General features: G+C 28.9%; 1 protein-coding gene and 1 long non-coding RNA gene across 2 annotated transcripts in view; one reads left to right on the top strand and one right to left on the bottom strand.

The window, feature by feature from the left end:
- LOC132927674 (uncharacterized) overlaps positions 1 to 19,875 on the bottom strand; it is a 31,459-nt gene that overhangs the window by 1,475 nt on the left and 10,109 nt on the right. The gene's annotated exons all lie outside the window — the stretch shown is intronic.
- On the top strand, positions 8,614 to 14,381 carry LOC132924635 (L-xylulose reductase-like). Its single transcript, XM_060989055.1, has 6 exons — positions 8,614 to 8,686; positions 10,142 to 10,354; positions 11,451 to 11,694; positions 12,404 to 12,518; positions 13,177 to 13,387; positions 14,085 to 14,381. The coding sequence occupies exons 2-6, from the start codon at positions 10,207 to 10,209 to the stop codon at positions 14,186 to 14,188; spliced, it is 822 nt and encodes a 273-aa protein (XP_060845038.1). The 5' UTR covers positions 8,614 to 8,686; positions 10,142 to 10,206; the 3' UTR covers positions 14,189 to 14,381.

Here is a 19,875-nt window from a genome sequence, read left to right as displayed (position 1 = left end):
TTGGTCTGGCTATATTATTATACTTGTATGGTTTTGTATATCATTGTTAAATATTAGTAATTTATAGATGTTTCTAGTGTTTCGTTGCTGTTGAGACATTCGGTGAGATGTTGTTTAGGACATTATATTTTAACCATTCTTCGTTAAATTTACGACATTCTATAAAGTAATAAGTGTTTTATGGAGATTTCAGAGTCGCAAGTATAGTGCATGGTTCGAAGTCAGTTTTGTCGATGGGATGTTTATGGGAGATATATGGGCCCTATTCTCAGGAGTGTCAGTATTTTATCCTGTCTTCTCGTTAAATGTAGAGGGTTGATTCGATATATTTATTGTACCCTAATGTATCATTCCTTCAAAAAACACATTATATAAATTCGATGGGGCGGATAAGTAGTTTTTCGTGTTTGAAAACGCTGTTTTATGGTTTCAGTAATATTCGAAACCAGTTTAGTACCGGCGGCGTTATGCTATATAGTGGGTAAGTAGTATATGTATATATATATAAAAGTATTTTATCTTAACACGACAAACACTAAGGAATTTCTTTTGTTAGTTTGTTACTTACATGTGTCCGTAATATATACTACTCACACGCGCACGCGCGTGCGTTGTACGAGTATTGTTCAACTGCTGGGCGATAATTCGAGGTCGGTAGGGTCGTATCCTGTAGAAGTGTTCGATCGCACGATTCACTCTTATTTTAAAACGGATCTATATTTTTTGATGCTACAGTACTAGAATAACTGTTTAACACATTTAACTAAGTGTCAAAGAATATTTCATAATATTTATTTTAATATCGTTTTGATAAAAGTAATTTATTTTACTGCGGCAGGCGGAAAAAATATTCACGGAAAATATAATTTACATTTACCGATATGTTTATCACATACATACATACATACATATATATTATGTATAAACATCATTACATAACTTTTCACACCCGTAATATTTTGATGTTATAGTCTCCATTTAATCGAAAAAATTTAAGAATTTTTTAACCTGGTTATCTATCTACAATGTAGTTATACCTACATTTATTGAATAGTTATAAAATATATAATGTTCAAAAAATTGCATTTTTACTACTCAAATGTAACTCTAAATATCTACAATTTTGTCAGTTGTATATAACATATTTATGATTTAAATATTTTAATAAAGAACGTCACTATAATATTGAACATATTATATTTTTATCAATATTATTTTCTATTTAGGTACTGATAATATATTTTCAGTTCAATAATTAACATCGCCCATCGGTAATTAATTCTTCACACGTTCTTTTTAATTTTTAATTTATTTGATAGTACGATTTTGTAAATAGTTAAGTCTTAAGCAAGTAAATATTTTATACAAAAATGTTGATAAATAGTTATTTATATATTTATATTTTTTTTTTTTTAGGAACTGAAAACAATTTTTTGTTTGTTTAACATTACTGGTTTCTATTTGCCAATTTTAGTCTTTACGTGCATATTTTGTTGAGTTTTTTCTATTGAAAACTGATATGAGGCTACTCAAATTATGCATACATAACTTTAAGCTATCACTAAATATTCCTTGGACAATAAAAGTTTGAGTGCTGGTAAAATTAGTTTTTTTCTGTTTTGATTTTGTTTTCGTTCTCTGACAATGATGTATATTATATTTGACATTTGAGTATAAGCTATACAATAGTATAATATTATTACGTTACGTTACGATCGTAATACAATATTAATGCATATTTTATAATAAATAAAAATAAATATAAAAAGTATATAGTATGTAACACTATTGATTTAGTACCTATAGGCTCTTGTGTGAAAGAGCTAATCAGTGTTTGGACTTGAATATATTATTATATTTTAATTTTGTGCTCATTTAAAATGTTTTACTGTTGTTCGTTGTATTTTACATTTAATAATTATACATTTTTATAATGTGTGCACTGTGCAGTGATAAAAAGTGTGTGCGAGCCTCAATCACTGTATGCTCATAAATTATACATTAGACAGTTTTAAAAATTTCTTATCGGCTATTAATGATCCCAGTATAATATTATCCAGAACGACACTGACCTATACCGATTACCACTCGTTAATGTTCATCAAATCAACGTTATAACAACGTTTATTTTTTTAACAGTGTTAATGTCAGCTTATATGCTTGGCGAGGTCATATTTTAGGCAATTGTTTTAGCAGCTAAACATCATCATCTACAGGCATCCATACGTAATAATATTTTACACGGAAAAAATACACCTGTAATTACTTATCACTTGTAATATTCGGGTAATTTCCTTCCCGATTTCCCAATTCAGATTTATATGGTACCTACTGACACAACCGCGTTTAGTTGCGGTGATATTATTAAAATTGGTTTGATTTTGTGTTTCTTCAAAACGTCGTATGATCCAAATTTTAATTTAATTTTGTCCTGTACGCATTGAGAAAGATGCTGCACAGTTATTATATTTTTATAAAATAATAATATACGCTTTGATACGGTCGAGATCGTGTGAAAATGTTATATACGCGCTGCACAGTACAGATTAATTAAAGTAAATTTTATTTGCGCAAAAACCTTACGTATGAGTGTCTTTATATATTCGTTTATAAATTTACATATTATATTAAATCGTTTACCTACCATGTTTCGTGTGGGAACTTACCAAACCCCATTTAGCGGCGGACTTAATTGGTTGGCGGCGGCTGACTATATACGGTCGGCACGAGAAGACATTAAAAAACGGCATCGATCATTGTTTTTTTTTTGTTTCTATTCATGCCGGTTGTGTTGAGAGGGTCGTTAGTGTGAAGCACACACCGCCCCGTCAATCGGCCCGTTATAAAGACGTAAATTGGATGGGTACGGCGCGCCGACAATGCCCCGTGTTTATTATCCGTATAATATAATATTTAAGTGACGATGCTGCACGAGGGTCAAGAACTGTGAAAACGGTATACACAGGCCCCGTGTTACGATGCAAACACGGAGAAAAATATTTAAATATGTCCTATGGACATATGGTATAAGCATCCCAAACGTGACGAATTGTGTACTTGAAGTCTTAGTCCCCTTTCCGGTTCATAATATTGTATTATATTCATTGAATTTATAGTATATGTATTATATAGATCTATGTTTTTCCTTTTTCGAGTATCCTGCCGATTGATCGATAGATATTTTTAGAAATCTGCAGATGTGGAATTTCTATATACAATTATTATATATATTTCTTTGTCTGCTCACCCTCTTTTCGTACACGCCTCGTCAGCGTATGTATAATATATATGTATACACACACATGTGTGTGTGTGTGTGTGTGTGTGTGTGTGTATATAATATACTTAAACACTTGCGGTGGTTATTATTTTTCAGATTCGTATCGATATTGGTCGCTAACCATTGTGTTTACCGACTGGCGATAGCAGCTGCCGTCTATATTGACGCAGTAGAATAAATAATTGAATACCTATACAGGTCTCATGATGTGGCGTATCCAGGTGAGGGCCAAGGGTTGTAACCTCGCACTCGCCCCAAATATTGTTGAATAGCAAAAGAATTGCTAAATATTCAAATATTATCATTCATAGACGTGCGCAGAACATTTTTTCTGGGGGTACACAATATACTAAAAAACAGATATAACATTTTTTTAATCCGTGAAATATTATCTAACTCAGTACCTAAACACTAAACTAAGCTGAACTCACTGGCGGTGCAGCCCTACACCCCCTCCCCCCGTGCGCACGCTCATGCTCACATTATAATAACAAATATTATATACAAATAAAATAGTTTAAAAAAATTAAAAATAATAACTGAGCTAGTTTGTATCGTTGACTGTGTATTGTATCGAATAAAATAAATTTCAGATAAAATTTGTTCTGCGCAGCGCGTTTAGATAAAATGACCAAAATGCGTCATTAATATAACCATTACATTCCTGTAGGCTGTAAGATATTGTATAGTATACGACGTATACAACTGAATATCAGTACACTAGTACAGCACTACACTGCGGCTGTTAATCCGCATCACATGGTATAGATAATAATACGCATAACATTAACAACGATCACTATATTATCCATATCTTTTGTCATACAATTCTCAATTTTACCCTCTTAGCGTGCATTTTCGAATTTCAATAGCGTTATTCATAATGATATTGTCCTTGTTGAAATGTTAATAATTCTGTCAGTCTGTAGTTCGTAGTAAGAACGACAGAACAACTGTTGTAGGAATCGTTTTATTATTTTTATTATTGAATAACTTCAGTAAAATAAACAAATAATTAAAAAAACGAGATTTTAAATAGATGAACTTACAAATTATACTATAGTCGTATAATTTTAATATTAGCATCTTATTGTCATTATATTACTATGTTTTAATGTTGCACAATCGAATTCTTCTTGTATATAACTTGACATTGTTATTATTGTACAGTGAATTATTGGGCTAACGCCTGTTATTATAATAAATATATAAAAATGAATATAATATGTACATTTATAATTAAAAAAAAGAAGATAAATATCTACGTATTTAAATACTAATTATACTTCTACTAAAAATAATAAAATTAAATTAAATTCTGAATAATATGTTACTGTGTTTTATTGTGAGACGTAAAAATAATACGTTCTTGTCTACTTGTTCATTTCTTAGAATATATTATTATATAGTTATACCTAAATAGTAAATATATGTAATACGTATATGTGAATATTGGAAAATATTTGTGTGACAGGTACATCGTGTTTTATATGAACATCTCCTAAATTTTGTCGTACATAACTAAAATGCTACTAAAATAATATAATCAGACTGATAATAATTCATATTACACAAACTTATAACGTACTAATTGTACTCGAGCTCGGGATAATATATAACATTAATTTTGGATTTATGGAAAAAATCTTTATACTACCAGCGTAGGTATAAAATAAAATAATATTTATTATTTTCTATTAAACATTTTAAAATGCATTTTTATTTTACTTACATCAGGGGCAAAGGTTATTTACGTTTTTCGATATCTAATGTTAACTTATCTCATTTAAATTATTATACTTGTATAGTATATTAATATGTATAACATTATATTTTTTTTTTTATTGTTGATTGATAATACAATTATACATATAACTGAATAAAATTGATCTTTAATAAGTATTTAACAATCTACTGATTTAATTAAACAGGAAATTATTCATTACAAATCGATAAAACCATAAGCTATATCATAATGAGTTAAACAAGATTGTTCACACAATACAACGAAAAACCAAATAAAAGAAATACGTTTCCTTTCAACACTAAAGGTTAGGTTAGGTTATAGTACACTAGTTTAGTACGAATCCGTTGTGTCTAATCTATACTTTATGTTCATCGCAGAAAAGATGCGTTTACACTCATACCCGAACTGGTACGTTGACTACGTCAAGTTATTATAACGTATAACCACAATATTATAAACAATCCTAAGATTAGAAGAATTTATTTGACTCTCATTAATTATAAACTAGTTTTCAATAGATTTCAACCTATTAAAATAATAAAATAACGATGCAGTTGTCATAAAAATATATATAAATTAATAATTATCACTGAAATTATATTGTACTATATTGCCTATATCATATTAATTTTAGTTGTAGCCACTCAAAGTCATAAATTACTTTGTTTATCATGTTCGTATAAAAACTAAAATATACCTAAGTAATAAGTTTAATATTATTAAACATTTAATTTTTTTAAATTTCAAAATATTATTTTTTTTAGTAAAAATAAAAAATATTGAATTAATTATCTAAAGTTATAGTCAGAATGTAATTACTATAAGTTATTATTTAACTTAATTTTCTGATACATAGAAAGAGGCGGCCATACTCTACGGCTGATATGATATACTTTATCTATTACTTATTAGTATAATAACGTGAAAAATGTACATTATAATAAAATATAATTAGTTAATTATTTTATAATATAATTTATTAAAATTATCCATAAAAAGTATCCGTAATTTAGAGTGGCCAGTATTTAAAGGTTTTCAATTAAAAAAATAGTGAAAATGTCCTTGTTTCAAAAACAGTCCGCTATATGTTTCCTTTCGGGAAAGTTTAAATGTATTTTTATATTTAAGTGCAAAAATATTTCACCTACACAGGTAATACTTTGTGCAGATTTTTAGAATTTCTATGCGTATACTTAATGCGGTCTTGCGTAGAGAATATTATTAAACATATTTTAAAATTTTGTGTAGGATTTATTACATTTTTATTTGTGAATCAATTATCGCTCTTTAGTTATTTATTTATAATATTAGTCTTTACTTTTATTATACAAAATCTAGCAATAGTAAAATACGATTTTTTTTAAATAATTATCTTATTGTAATAAACATTTAACCTAATTCTACAATTAAATCATAATAATATACAATTATATCTACTATAATGAATAATATTTATGTCGGTAGTTTGTGTTTAATTTACCGATACTTGAACATAGTATAGGTAAATAATATGTATAAAACACAATGTTTAAACGCAGTAGTTTCTACCAATATAGTCTGTAAATACTTATAGATTTTTTTTTTAACAACTAACTATAGTGAATATGTTCAAAAACACAGCCGATTCCCGAACGTTCTCTCTTTTAATACCGTGGAAAGATATAATTTATTATAATAGTAATATTGTGCGATTAAGGTTATGTCTAAAGTTCGATTTGTTTGATCGCGTCTATATTATAATGGCGTAGTCGTATAGTATTCTTTAATAGTCGGCCATTACTGCTGCATGCAGTTATTCAGATAAACGTTTTAGCGCGTGAGTCACTCTAACGTCATCGGTGTGGGGGCCCCGAGAAGTGAATTAAACATAAATAATATCACGTCAATTTTAATAACGCCGCCGCTGCCGAGCGCGTTTTTTAACCTAACTCGTCGTTGAGTTTGGTGTGTGTGTGTGCGTGTGTGGTGGACGTACGACGCTATCGCATACATCGTTGCCGAGGCTTCTCACACCAGCGCTTTGGCCGTTTCCGCCATTAAGTCGCTATATTATGATAAAAATACCGTATTTTTTGTTTTAACACGTAGTACAGATATATTATGTATTTTATGAAACAGTACTCCGTCGTAATAATTTCATTATATACGTTTTGTTTTTGGTCATTTGGCTATCATACTCCCACATATCTATTAGAAACACGTCATATAATGTAATTAAAAATTAAAAACTGTTGCGGCGAATAAGTACAATTGAAACGAAATCATTTTATTACAAATCGATTTAACATGGAATAATACATATAGACGTCAGACGATATTGGTGGTTACTCGTCGATTTATTTTTTAAACTTTTTTCTCAAATCTTGTTTTCACGCCTTTTTTGCCCTGGATCCCAACAATATTATAAACTCTGTTCAATACACGAGCACAAGACATGCCGTTTTAAGCGTTATAGGATATTTCACGTTTACGTCGTCGAGTAAACTTTTCGAAAATCAAAACCAAAGTACAACAACATTATTTATAATAATGATAATTTATCGATAACTAACTGTATATTATATAAGCTGCGTGTACCATCGCGTATGATCGCAGTAGGCTAATGTTGCTAAAATGACCGGTGATTGTTGACGTTTGCGATTAATGCTTGGTAAACGTCAACCATACTTGAGTATCGTGATATCAGGGGCGGCTCCCGAGACTTGGTTAGGGGGGGGGGGCTTAGTTTTAATTTTTCTTGGTTCTTCGTTATATACATAATATAGATAGCAGGCACATACCGTCATATCTACATACTTGTACGAGTCTATGATAGTCGATAGTATAATTTGTTTTTAGCTTATAATTTTTTTTTCAACAGTATACAATTTTTAAGAAATACAGGCCTGGGGGGCGACCCCTAGGGCCCCCTGGAGCAGCCCCTGCGCGATATATACTATAGGTACGATTTCTTCCATAGTACCCGATGAGACGTTGTCTCTCTATCACAATGTTTCATAATATAGCCAAGGTGTTGTATAAGATTCTACTTTAAATAATAAACAAAAATGTACTTAGTTGAATGAACTGGAGGGTAGTGGTCTTTATAACTACAGTAAATTCGACGATAGTATAAATAAAACATAATTATGGCATAATAAATATTAAAATATTTACTATGAAGTTGAACTATATTTGTTTATCAGTTTGCTATTCATTTATCGACTATCGAGTTAGTCATAATATATATATTATATTCTACTCTATCTATATTATAACTGTAATCCCAAGTCCTTTTTAATAGAAAAAAATAATTGTGATTTTTATGTGACAACATAATAATATATAGTCATATAGCCATATAGGTTAGGTTATACAGTATATATATAGGTACGTTGTATAGCTGACGTGAATAACCAATAACTATTCTCCTATTTTTTTTATTACAAATTATTTATTAGTTACTCTCACGGTTGTCCATTTTCTAGTAAGTAGTAGGTATTATCCATCAGAGCGCGCCGTGCTTATCCGAATTCAGAAATACCTCAACGCTTGTGCGTTCGTCCGAAATTTGTTTAGTTACGTGTTGCTTTGTTAGTTTCAGACGTTTCAGTCGTCTCAGACGTTTACGGCAAGACACAAGTAGTGTTACGCAGTTTGTTGCATTCCATTGGTCGGTGGTAAGTTTTTGATTTTTTGTTACAACTATTTTTAATTTTTTTGTGGTAATATAACAAGCTTTATATTTAGCTCTGTAGAAATTTCATTTAAATAATTATACAAATTGCATTAGTAAAATATATTAGTGCAATCACGATATTATTGATTAACAGATTTAGTCTTTGTTTTATTAAATTTTAAGGTGAAATGTATGTATCTATTATTTAGTATTATATATTTATATCATTATTAGAAATAAAATTATTGTATATGTAATTAAATTACATTGTATATTATATCAAGATCATATTTTTATTTTTTATTTTACATACCTATGAATATGTATATAATATATTTTATTTTGTAAAAAAATTTTAAAAGATTTTCATATAATATGATGCATTATCTAAAATTACTAAATGAAGTTCAAATTCAAAGCATAAATAGTATAAGGTATATAAAATAGAATAAAATCTCAATTATTAGGTTGCATGCCTATATCTAATATAATATAAACCATTAATAACTAAATAGTTCAACAAGATATATAACCACATTATTTTTCATTTTTTAAATTATCTTTAAGTCTATATAGATTTACTAAATTGTATTTATTGAAGTAAATAATTAATTAAATAATATAATAGGGTACCTATCATTAAATTTATACTTGTCAATTACTTTGCATACCAGGCCTTAAAATATAAAAAAAAAAACTTGAAACTATTATTTAAGATCGTTAAAATGTTCTCAGTTCACACACTTATAATTAGTAATATTTATAATATATAATGTTTCTAGTTTCAATACTAAGGATATTAATAACTCAATAGTATTTTGTATTTATATTTTTATTTTATCAAAAGTTTTACACGTTTTATAAATATCTAACGGTAGGTACTTTTATTGTCATAATATTATAGTAGGTATATAGAATAAATATAGCTATGGCTACGGTAGGTAGCAGGTACTAATCTAGGAAAGCAGCTACATAGGTATTTTAGAACAAGTAGTATAATATATTATAGTTATAGATTTTAATTAACTAGATATACTTAATAATTGTATTATTAGCCAATTAGTTTTTTTTTTTAATGCAATATATAACTTTATAGATTTAATGAAAAATAGTTATAAATTGTAGTAGACATCTTATAATTTGGTCTTTAATACATGCTTAATTAGATTTACTTATTAAAACATAAATCAGTTATGTACAAGTACTACAGTTAGTTTAATTATATTTTTTTTCAAGTAAAGAATAATTAGTTATCATAATACATAGATGAACTTATCTCATTATTGTATAGGTACATAATTATTTTCTTAAGGACAATAGTTAATATCTACAACAGGAAATACCTTATAATTGTTGATAAAATAAAATTAAGATGATTACTTCAAGAATATAATTATATATTTGATTATATTTAAATATCTATGTTCTTATTTTATATTCATTTATGTTATTACAGATAGCATTGGTAATATAGAAGGTTAATTAATTGAAGTTGCTCAAAGAAGAAACATAACATTCAACATGCTTCGTTCCTTGTGCAAATCTCATTTAATAGCTGGGCGAAGTATGGCCGTTCAAACTCTATCAAGAAATATGGCTGGTCAAGCGCCGCAGATGATGGAAGATTACTTCAAGGATAAAAAGATTATAGTTACTGGATCTTGTGCTGGTAAATTAAAAAATAGTTAATATTTTATTATTATTATTATATACACCTGTTAAAGTTAAACTTTTAACATTGACACATGGTGCACACATGTATAGGATATAATACCTACATAATACCTACACGTAGGTACAGTTTAATGCTGGAACATATTATACATAATAACATAATATAATATCAATACTAATGTATACTAATGTATGATTGTTTGATGGATTCATATGCAGTAGTAAATTTGATTAGCGTTATTAGTGTTTGTTACAAGGCATTTAAAATATTGCTTTTATTTTAATATTATGTAGAGATTTTGGCACAAATTATGCCTAAAGTTAGGTAAGGCTATCGTTATAGTTGTAAACGCCCTATTCTTGAGTATTATCCCGTTCTTTAAGTAGCGCCCGGGAATTGGGCCACAATAATGAACCTTTTTTTCAAAAAGGTATAAGTGCGGTAATTAAACCTCTAAAATTTAACATTTAGAACAGGTAGACTCGGTGATTTGGTACACTATTTTAAAGAAGGGGAGGGACATTAAAATCCAATAATTAAACTTTAATTCGAAACCTAACTTAACCTATACTTATTACTTATTCATACTTAGTATTTACTTACATTAGATATATTAGTTTATTCTAAATTCTTTATCTACAAAAATTGACATATTTAAATATTTTACTCTCCTTAAAATTAAAGGATAAAAATATTTTCGAATCATGAATTACATATTAATATTTAATATAGGTAATTACAATTTATATTGACTTTAGTCACAAAATATTAATAGTTTTTTTCTACAATATAATATGGTTTTAGATTTAGCCGATTTAGGAATAAAATGTGATATATTTTTTTTCTTTACATACTATTATCAAAATATAAACTCTAATATTTTCGATTTTATAAAATATTAAAACTGAGTATATTATGATAATACTATTATTTATTGTTATAAAGACTAAATGAAATTTTTGTTTAATTATAGGTAATTATAACTAATCAAACATTTTTAGATTTATTACAATCAATTTGTTTTTAAAGCCGATTTACATTAATTATTTTATAAATAATATAATAAATCAGTCTGACCATTTTTTTTTAGGTATGGGTGAAAAAATTACACAGAGATTATTAGATTTGGGAGCATTTGTTTATGCAGTGGTGGAGAAAGAAGAAGGCGCTGCTAAAGCATTACCGGGAACAAAACAAATATTTTGTGATGTTTCAAATTGGGAGGACACTTATAAGAAGATGTATGACATCGGACCAGTACATGGTTTAGTCAATAACGCCGGTGTAGCTGTTATAGAGTCATTTTTTGACGTCACCGAAAATGGTTGGGATAAGTTAGTATGATTTTAATTTTTTTTCTTTTATGTAGATATTATATTAGCATGAATATAGAGTTTATATAGCATAATATGCAGGTATTTATTCCTTATAATATTAAGTCAGATAAATCAAAGTTAGACTTGTTTTTCGTTCCAAATACGTGTTTTACTTTTTTTTTTTAAGTTTTTACTCCTAAAAGTAAAAATAATAAAATTCTGAAATCTTAAAAATTAATTTAATAAAAAAATAAGCGTATTTCGTTTTAATTATTAGTGATTTATTTTAACTTATATTATGTATATTATGAATATACATTAATAATAATAATAATGAATATAATTAATACATACGAGTATAATCGAGTGTGAAAATATAAATTAAATTAATCGAAAATAATGAATAATATTATCTGGTATTTTACCTAACCTCATCATTCAAACATTTTTACTGCAATCACCCTCTCCTAATGATTATTTGTGTTTTTAGTGACCTTTAAAATGTATACATTATGTATTACAATATGTATAGCATAAACATGTATAGATTATCACCAAATATAAATACAAACATACGATAGAATAAATAAATAAAATTATGTTTAAACATAATGTTGATCTAGTATATTCTAGCATATATAGTTATGACTCATAAGTCTTCACAAATGTATAATTATTTTTTGCGAAAAGACAAGCAGCTATTTCTTATGGGGTATTTTGTTTTCAGGACTTTGAATATCAATGCCAGAGCCTTGGTGAGAATAAGTCAGGCTGTGGCCAAAAACATGATTGATGCCGGTATCAAAGGATCTATTGTAAATATTTCCTCGACAATTTCAACAGTAAGTATTATGATATGAAGACGTACTATTATATTTTTTACAATAACTAGCATCGACCATATACGACGAAATCGTCGTTGTAACTAAAGTAACTCATAGTCGTATAAATGTTCTAAATTGTGTACCAATGTGAACTAAAATAAAAGGTTATATATTATGTAATAAAATGTTTATCTATGAACGTTAAAAGTGGCGCTGAATCAAATTGAAATAGCTAGTACAAAATGTTAAAACAATTCGATTGACCCGCCCACCCACTCACCGTTCAAAAAAATTTAAGCTTAACTATAAATAAATATACTATTTTAAGTATATCTAAATAAATTATAATTTAATGATATTTTGACATTGTAGTGTTTAATAAAATTATAGCAAAGAGACGTGCAGTATTTGGTACGCTGCAGTAGGCACCTAGGTACTCAATATTTTACCCGCCCACACATTCGATTTTCGAGATAGTTCAATCGAATTACACAAAATGCGTATTTGGTGTCACCGAACGTTAAAACGAAAAAAAAAAAAATTAAACACCTTGTAAAAGTCAGATTATGATATAAGGCTGCTCGAGCGTCACAATATTATTGACTGGACCGTTTAATCGCATCGCACTATATATAATAGTCGTTAAACAATATATTATTTATGTTTTACTTTCTAGAGAGCTATACCCGATCATACGACATACTGCGCATCTAAAGGAGCCGTGAATCAAGTAACCAGAACAATGGCAATCGAGCTGGGTCCGTATGGTATCCGCACGAACAACGTGAACCCAACTGTAGTGTTGACCCGCATGGGTAAAATCGCGTGGTCCGATCCCAAAAAATCTGAACCCATAATGAGACGAATCCCACTGGGCAGATTCGCAGGTACGTGTACAATATAATATTCGAAGAGTATGCCGAACCGAAAACCGGCTGCATACTAGTTGCGATCGTGGATGATTTTTGAGATAAGTTGCGGTCACAGCAAAGACTGAGCTTTTACACTAATAATAAAATGAGTTAAAAAAATTAGAATTTAAATTATATATTAGTAGTAACTAGTATGATATTATAATGAGTACCTAAAACATTTAATTTGAAATTTGAAGCTGACGGTTTTTAAGTAGTCCATTCTGGAAATTTTGTTGGTATGTACAAGTTCCATACTTTTATATTGGAGTTGACTTTATAGAGCTATTAAATACCATTTGATGTAAGTTTATACTATATAATAATATACTGTATAGTAATATTAAATGATTATTAACCGTAACCGTAGTTTGTCAACTGAAGTCGATTACTGTTGTTTTTGAAATATAAAAATACTATACATTTAAGAAATATTTATATATTTTTGTTCTTTTATCTCCCACTATTGAGTTATAAAAGCGCAAACGGTGACCGCAGTTAGTAGGTAACCTTTTAATTGGTTGACCGCAACTATGTAGTACGTAATTTTTTGATTTTGACCGCAACTAGTAAACACTGCGATAACCCATCTCGATGCCGTACGCTCGGTCCAAGAACACATATACATGATTTACTGCGATATTAAATTTAGCGTTTTTACTTTATTTTTTAGAAACCGACGATATTGCCAATGCAGTGATTTTCATGCTCAGCGACTATTCCACTATGGTAAACGGAACGTCTCTCGTAGTCGACGGCGGGTTCTTGGCAGGATAGACGACTTCACTGCAAAACAAAACTATCAGGGGATTCACTAGTTCAACATAAAAATGTACTTTGTTTTGTCTACGTTTCAAGTATAAAATTGTGTGTAATTTATATGTGATTATATATATATTTTATTGCATGCATTGTACAACGACTCATATACATTTTGACAATAAACTGTGAATTCTGAATTACGTAATAATGTGTCTTACATTTTATACTAGTAATAAGTTTAGTTTTGTACTCCTTTAATCATAAGGTAATAATAATAATATTGAATTATCATAATATTTTCACTATATTGGTAAATGGTAGAATTTACCTCTATTATTATATTTAAAAGTAAATCTATTATCTAGGCTCTTTATAAGTTTTTTCAGATTTTTTAATTTCGAAACAAGTTTAAAATTATAAGTTGTTGTACCCCAATGTTAAAATGCAATAACTAAAATAATTATTGAATAACACATTATATTACACATTATATATTACAAATATCGTATATTGTACGGTTGTAATTTTGTAAATGTTGTATAACCATAATCAGTTTAAAATATTTATTTGTGTATATTGCACGGCGTGGACTTGATCCGGCAGAACAACGCATTTATTTATTTTTTTGTGAAAATATTGTGCGCAGTACGAGGCATCGAGTAAAACGGTGACGGCTTCACGGGTAGTTTGTGTGCATGCCAAAGCCGTAGCAACAATAACACATTCGCTATTGTCTATTTGTAAGTGTGGATTTTTTTTGTTCCTTTTCTGATCACCCTTAGTACAGAAAAGTGAAAAAACGTGTCTGCTACGATTATAATATAATGTATCACACACACACACACACACACACACACACATGCGCGCGGTGTGTTCGCCGACACCCTCGTTCGTCGCTATATTTAACCACCCCGCAAGCATCCGCAACTCCTATTGTGGGACGAGTATAAGTAAGTATTTTTGTGCGCCGAACGGTCGCCACTCACCACCCACGGTGTAGCCGTGCACCGGTCGCACACACCGGTGTTGAACAGGTTTAACCGGGGGTGACCAAACTATGGGCCGCGAACAAGTTTTTCGCAGACGCTCCGAAGGACGAAAAATAGGCTGAAAAAATATGTGTAATATCCTGCAAAGGTGTCGTGCACAAGCGTCGCTATATCATCATCATCACCTGTGTTATAATTTACGAGCTGAAAGATTTCATTTATAAACGCGACAGTGAGAGAGTGACTATATACTACTATTGTACATATATATATATATATACACAAGGTGATTTTTTAAGCATGTTCGCCCCATTATTATGTTTAAATTATGCATATATTCAAATTTTGATTTTTACATAGTTTCAAGTTGTTAAGAAACAACGTTTTTATTAAAAAATTATATTTTTAAATATTTTTTATCCTTGTATTTTTTTAAGTTTTTTACTTTTTTGAATGACAACATAGTTTTAATTTCATATTCCAAAGTGGAAAAATTGTTTGATTATTTTGATACATAAAAATTGAATTTAGGGTGAGTAGTTTATGAGTTATAAGTTATAAGTTATAAGTATTAGTCTAAATTTAGATGCGCGGAGTGGAGTGGCACTACCTCGTAAAATGTTTGTCCACTACTCAGTTTGTCTAAACTTTTAATACGTATAACTCATAAACTACAGAAATTCTGAAACTTCTGAAATTAAAACTGTATGTTATCATTCAAAAAAGTAAAAAACTTATAAAAATATAAGTATAAAAAATATTTAAAAATATAATTTTTTAATAAAAACGTTGTTTTTTAACAACTCGAAACTATGCAAAAATCCTAATTTTAATATATGCATAATAATGGGGTGAGCATGTTTAAAATATCACCTTGTGTATATATATATATATATGTCTCGCCCCACATGCGCCGCATACTCATATTACTCGTGTATAATATACATATTACATACATGTCTTTCTGTGATCAATCGTTATAATGGACAATATTGGAATTGTACAACTGCGACACGACGGGATCGGCAGATGTTCAACACGCAGTCGGTTACCTCCCCGTTGTTAGAATTTCGGATGAAAAGTAAAACGGACACCTGCTAGCTGCTATCCGAAATGCATATAATATACCGGGTGATCCGTAAATCCATTTACCGTAAAACACTTATTATTTTAAAAACTATAGACGTTCTTGGATATAAAAACAATATTTTTCTAAAAAAAATATGTATTTTATTTAATGACAACGTGCATTTTTAATTTCTTATTTCAAAGCAGAATATTTTTTTGGAGTACATTACATGAATAAATAAAAATCGAATTTTTTAGTAGTTAACGATTTATATAAGTATTTCAAATTTAGATGAGTGGAGTGGTTATTATATAAATTTTGCTTGAAATTTGATTTTGATAGATCGAAAAACTCCGATTAATATTCTACTTACGAATATAAAATTAAAAATGTTTGTTGTCATTCAATAAAGTAAAAGTTAAAAAAAATATATCGATAAAAAATAGTAAAAATATCATTTTTTCTTCAAAAAGTTGTTTTGCAATAAATTAAAATTATTTAAAATGTATATTTTCAAAAACTTCGATGTTTTCTGAAATAATGAGTGATTTTTGTTAAATTAATCACTCCGTATATTGTATTCAATATGTTATACACACAGCACACAAGTATACTTATATATGTTATACAAGGATGAAACGTTGACACAGCTGTAGGACAAGTCCTATATTATTTAGTAACAACCCTCGTCGATACGGCGATACCTACAATAGTTTCAACCTACTAACTTGTTATTTTATACTGAGTATAAACTATAAAGCGTAAAATAGAAATCCATTTGCTCTTTCAAAATATGACTGACAGTTTATTAATTATTTGATTATATAAAGTAATATAAAATATATTAAGTAATATAAATATAAGTTATTTAAAAATATTTTACATCACGAGACAGAAAATAAAGCAAAATCAGTATTTATTTAAAATAATGCAAACAGATATTATAAACATTTATAGCAAATTTAAACTCATATTTGTATATTCAAATACTTTGTAAGTATTTGTAGAACATATTCTTATAATAATATTTTAAAAGTATTTCTTACAAGACCGTTACCAAGTAAAAATCAAAATGTGTATAGATGATTAATATAACAATGTATAGGTGTATATAGTTGATATAAAAATAAAAATCACAGTTAGTATTTATTTAATACACACCTACATGCATATAGGTAAGCAATCGTTTGTTATCGAGTTTAAATTTTACTCATCCGTTACAAGGACTAGGTATACAATAGAAATGGCAAAACACGTACTTTTCGTTTTATAGGTATAATATATTTTGTAAATAATTTGTAATTAAAAGTAAGAATTTCACATATTTTACAAATAGCCAGTCGTCGTTGAATTTAGCTTTGAACTCAATCGCCATTTAATCGTTTTCTAGTCGATTGTTAAATATTGAAATAACAACATATTTAGCCGTTGACCGTCGTTTACTGTGTAATTATAATATGGGTATAGTCTCCAGTGTGTATAAAAACAATTTTCAGAACAGATTATATTTAGGTAAACAAATTGTGTATGCATTCCAATGTTCGGCGCGCCCGAATCAAAACAATAGAACGTATATCTATAAAAGGGGTTGGAAAAAAGGAGGGATAACGTTCTGGCGTTGGTCGAGTTCGACTGACTGCCGTCGGCACACGCAGTTTTCTCTTCACGCGCCGCGTACGTTGTTTTCTCAACTCGGGACTGACGGTGAGTAAAAACCAACAACTATATCAATACATACTCGTCTTATCGTGCACACGTAACAATTATTATAATATTATAATATTATTTTCATCGGTACCTATTTTATTATTAGTATATAATATTATTATCATTAGGATAACAACAGACGCGCCTATTCGGGTCAAATATATTAATTTGTTCGCAGGTTTTTTGCGTACGAATAATAAATATGACATTATAACAGTATTATTGCTTTTTTCTATATTGATAATATGGCCGAGTCGTGATGACTTGAAGTTTTTTTTTTACCACTACAAACGTTAACTATTTAACGTTGTGTTTCTCGACCGTTGTATTATGGCGACACACTATTTAAAATTTTCATACTTTGTGGCATCACGCAATAAAAAAAATAATAATAAGAATAATACCTATTAATTTTTGTGAATAACATAGTGTCAACATTCAGTGGCGGCGCCAGGATTTTATGCCTGGTAAGGCCAACTCGAGGCACGTAATTTTACTGAATATATAATACCTATAATCAGGGGCGGATGAGGGGGTTAGATCCGCTCCAAAACTTTTTTTTTACCGCTAACGTTTTGAACAAAGTGTTGGTAATGACAATTCATGTTTGCTAAAAACCTATTACGCCACTGCCTATATAATAATAAGTTAAATCTTTGCTCCACATTTCCTAGCTCCTGTCGGCTGCCAAGTATACTTTAACTATTTACATAATAAAATAAAACTATGTTGTAGTAATTACAAATTCATAATTTAATGTAGAAATTATAAATCGTAATTTGATATAACACTTTTGTAAAAACAAAAATCACTCGATTTTGACTAAGATGGCATATCAATAATGTAATATTTTTCTATAAAATATTGTGTTTGGATAGCATATAAAAATGGATTACACCAGTAATATTCCCGTCGGACGTTGTTGTGATTTAATGACCCGATAACAGTGTTATAATAAGTCATAACACTCATAATCATCGATTACGTATATTCAGTGGGATTAATAAAAGACAATGAAAAATATTTTATATATATGTATATGTATATATTTATATATATATAGGTGTTGATGGGAATTTTAATATTTAAAATTTAAAGCTTTCATAAAATTTTAGGGCGGGCCAGTGGACGGGCCAGGGGCTTTTCAGGAAGCGCAATAGCCCGCCCTTGGCGCCGCCACTGGTCAACAAAGGTTCGTGTATTTAATATTAGTACTTACCGCGACACACCGGTTGAGAAACAGCGATTTAACATGTTTAACACGAAAAACATATAAATCGAAATAATTACAATAAATAGAAATTAGTCTATCCCTCTAGAAATAGTAAGTTAACGAGACTCGACTGTCGACTGTTATCGTGCGATACGTACGTATAATAGGTACACGCGAAATATTATTTACTCGATTCTGTTTTCATAAAATATAGTTATATTTTGAAAACTAAAATAATAAATTTGGTTTAAAAAAAATAATTCATCTATTACGGCCCATATGAAATTAATAGTTGCTATAATGTTAGGGAGCATTTTTTTTTCAATTACCTTATTGGTAGAATTATTATGTGTTTGAACAGTATGTAATAACATACTACGTTATCGTATATATATATATTTTTTTTTTCTCTAAACAAAAAAAAAATCATTTAAGTACCATATTGTCCATATAGGTAATTTTATATTTTTTCCCAGCCATAATAATTCAATACAACCAACATATTATTAATTAATGTAAGTGATAGTGCAGGTTCTTACTCACGCAGAAGCTTCTATAAACGAAGTAGAAAAAACGGCTATAACACGATTTCGCAAATGTTGCGGAATCGTGTTGATTTTAATAGTCACTGATATACATACACGACTCCGCAAATTTAATATACGTATATATACATGATTCCACATAATTTTAAATGCAACGTTGCCATACAAATATACAATTA

The sequence above is a fragment of the Rhopalosiphum padi genome, chromosome 3, assembly GCF_020882245.1.
Source record: "Rhopalosiphum padi isolate XX-2018 chromosome 3, ASM2088224v1, whole genome shotgun sequence".
Classification (NCBI taxonomy): Eukaryota; Metazoa; Arthropoda; class Insecta; order Hemiptera; family Aphididae; genus Rhopalosiphum; species Rhopalosiphum padi.
This window is presented reverse-complemented; position numbering and strand designations above follow the sequence as displayed.

Coding starts and splice junctions, on each gene's coding strand:
- LOC132924635 (XM_060989055.1), top strand. CDS start 10,207: ATGCTTCGTTCCTTGTGCAAATCTCATTTAATAGCTGGGCGAAGTATG. Junction 12,519..13,176: donor TTTCCTCGACAATTTCAACA/GTAAGTATTATG, acceptor TTTACTTTCTAG/AGAGCTATACCCGATCATAC. Junction 13,388..14,084: donor CCCACTGGGCAGATTCGCAG/GTACGTGTACAA, acceptor TTTATTTTTTAG/AAACCGACGATATTGCCAAT.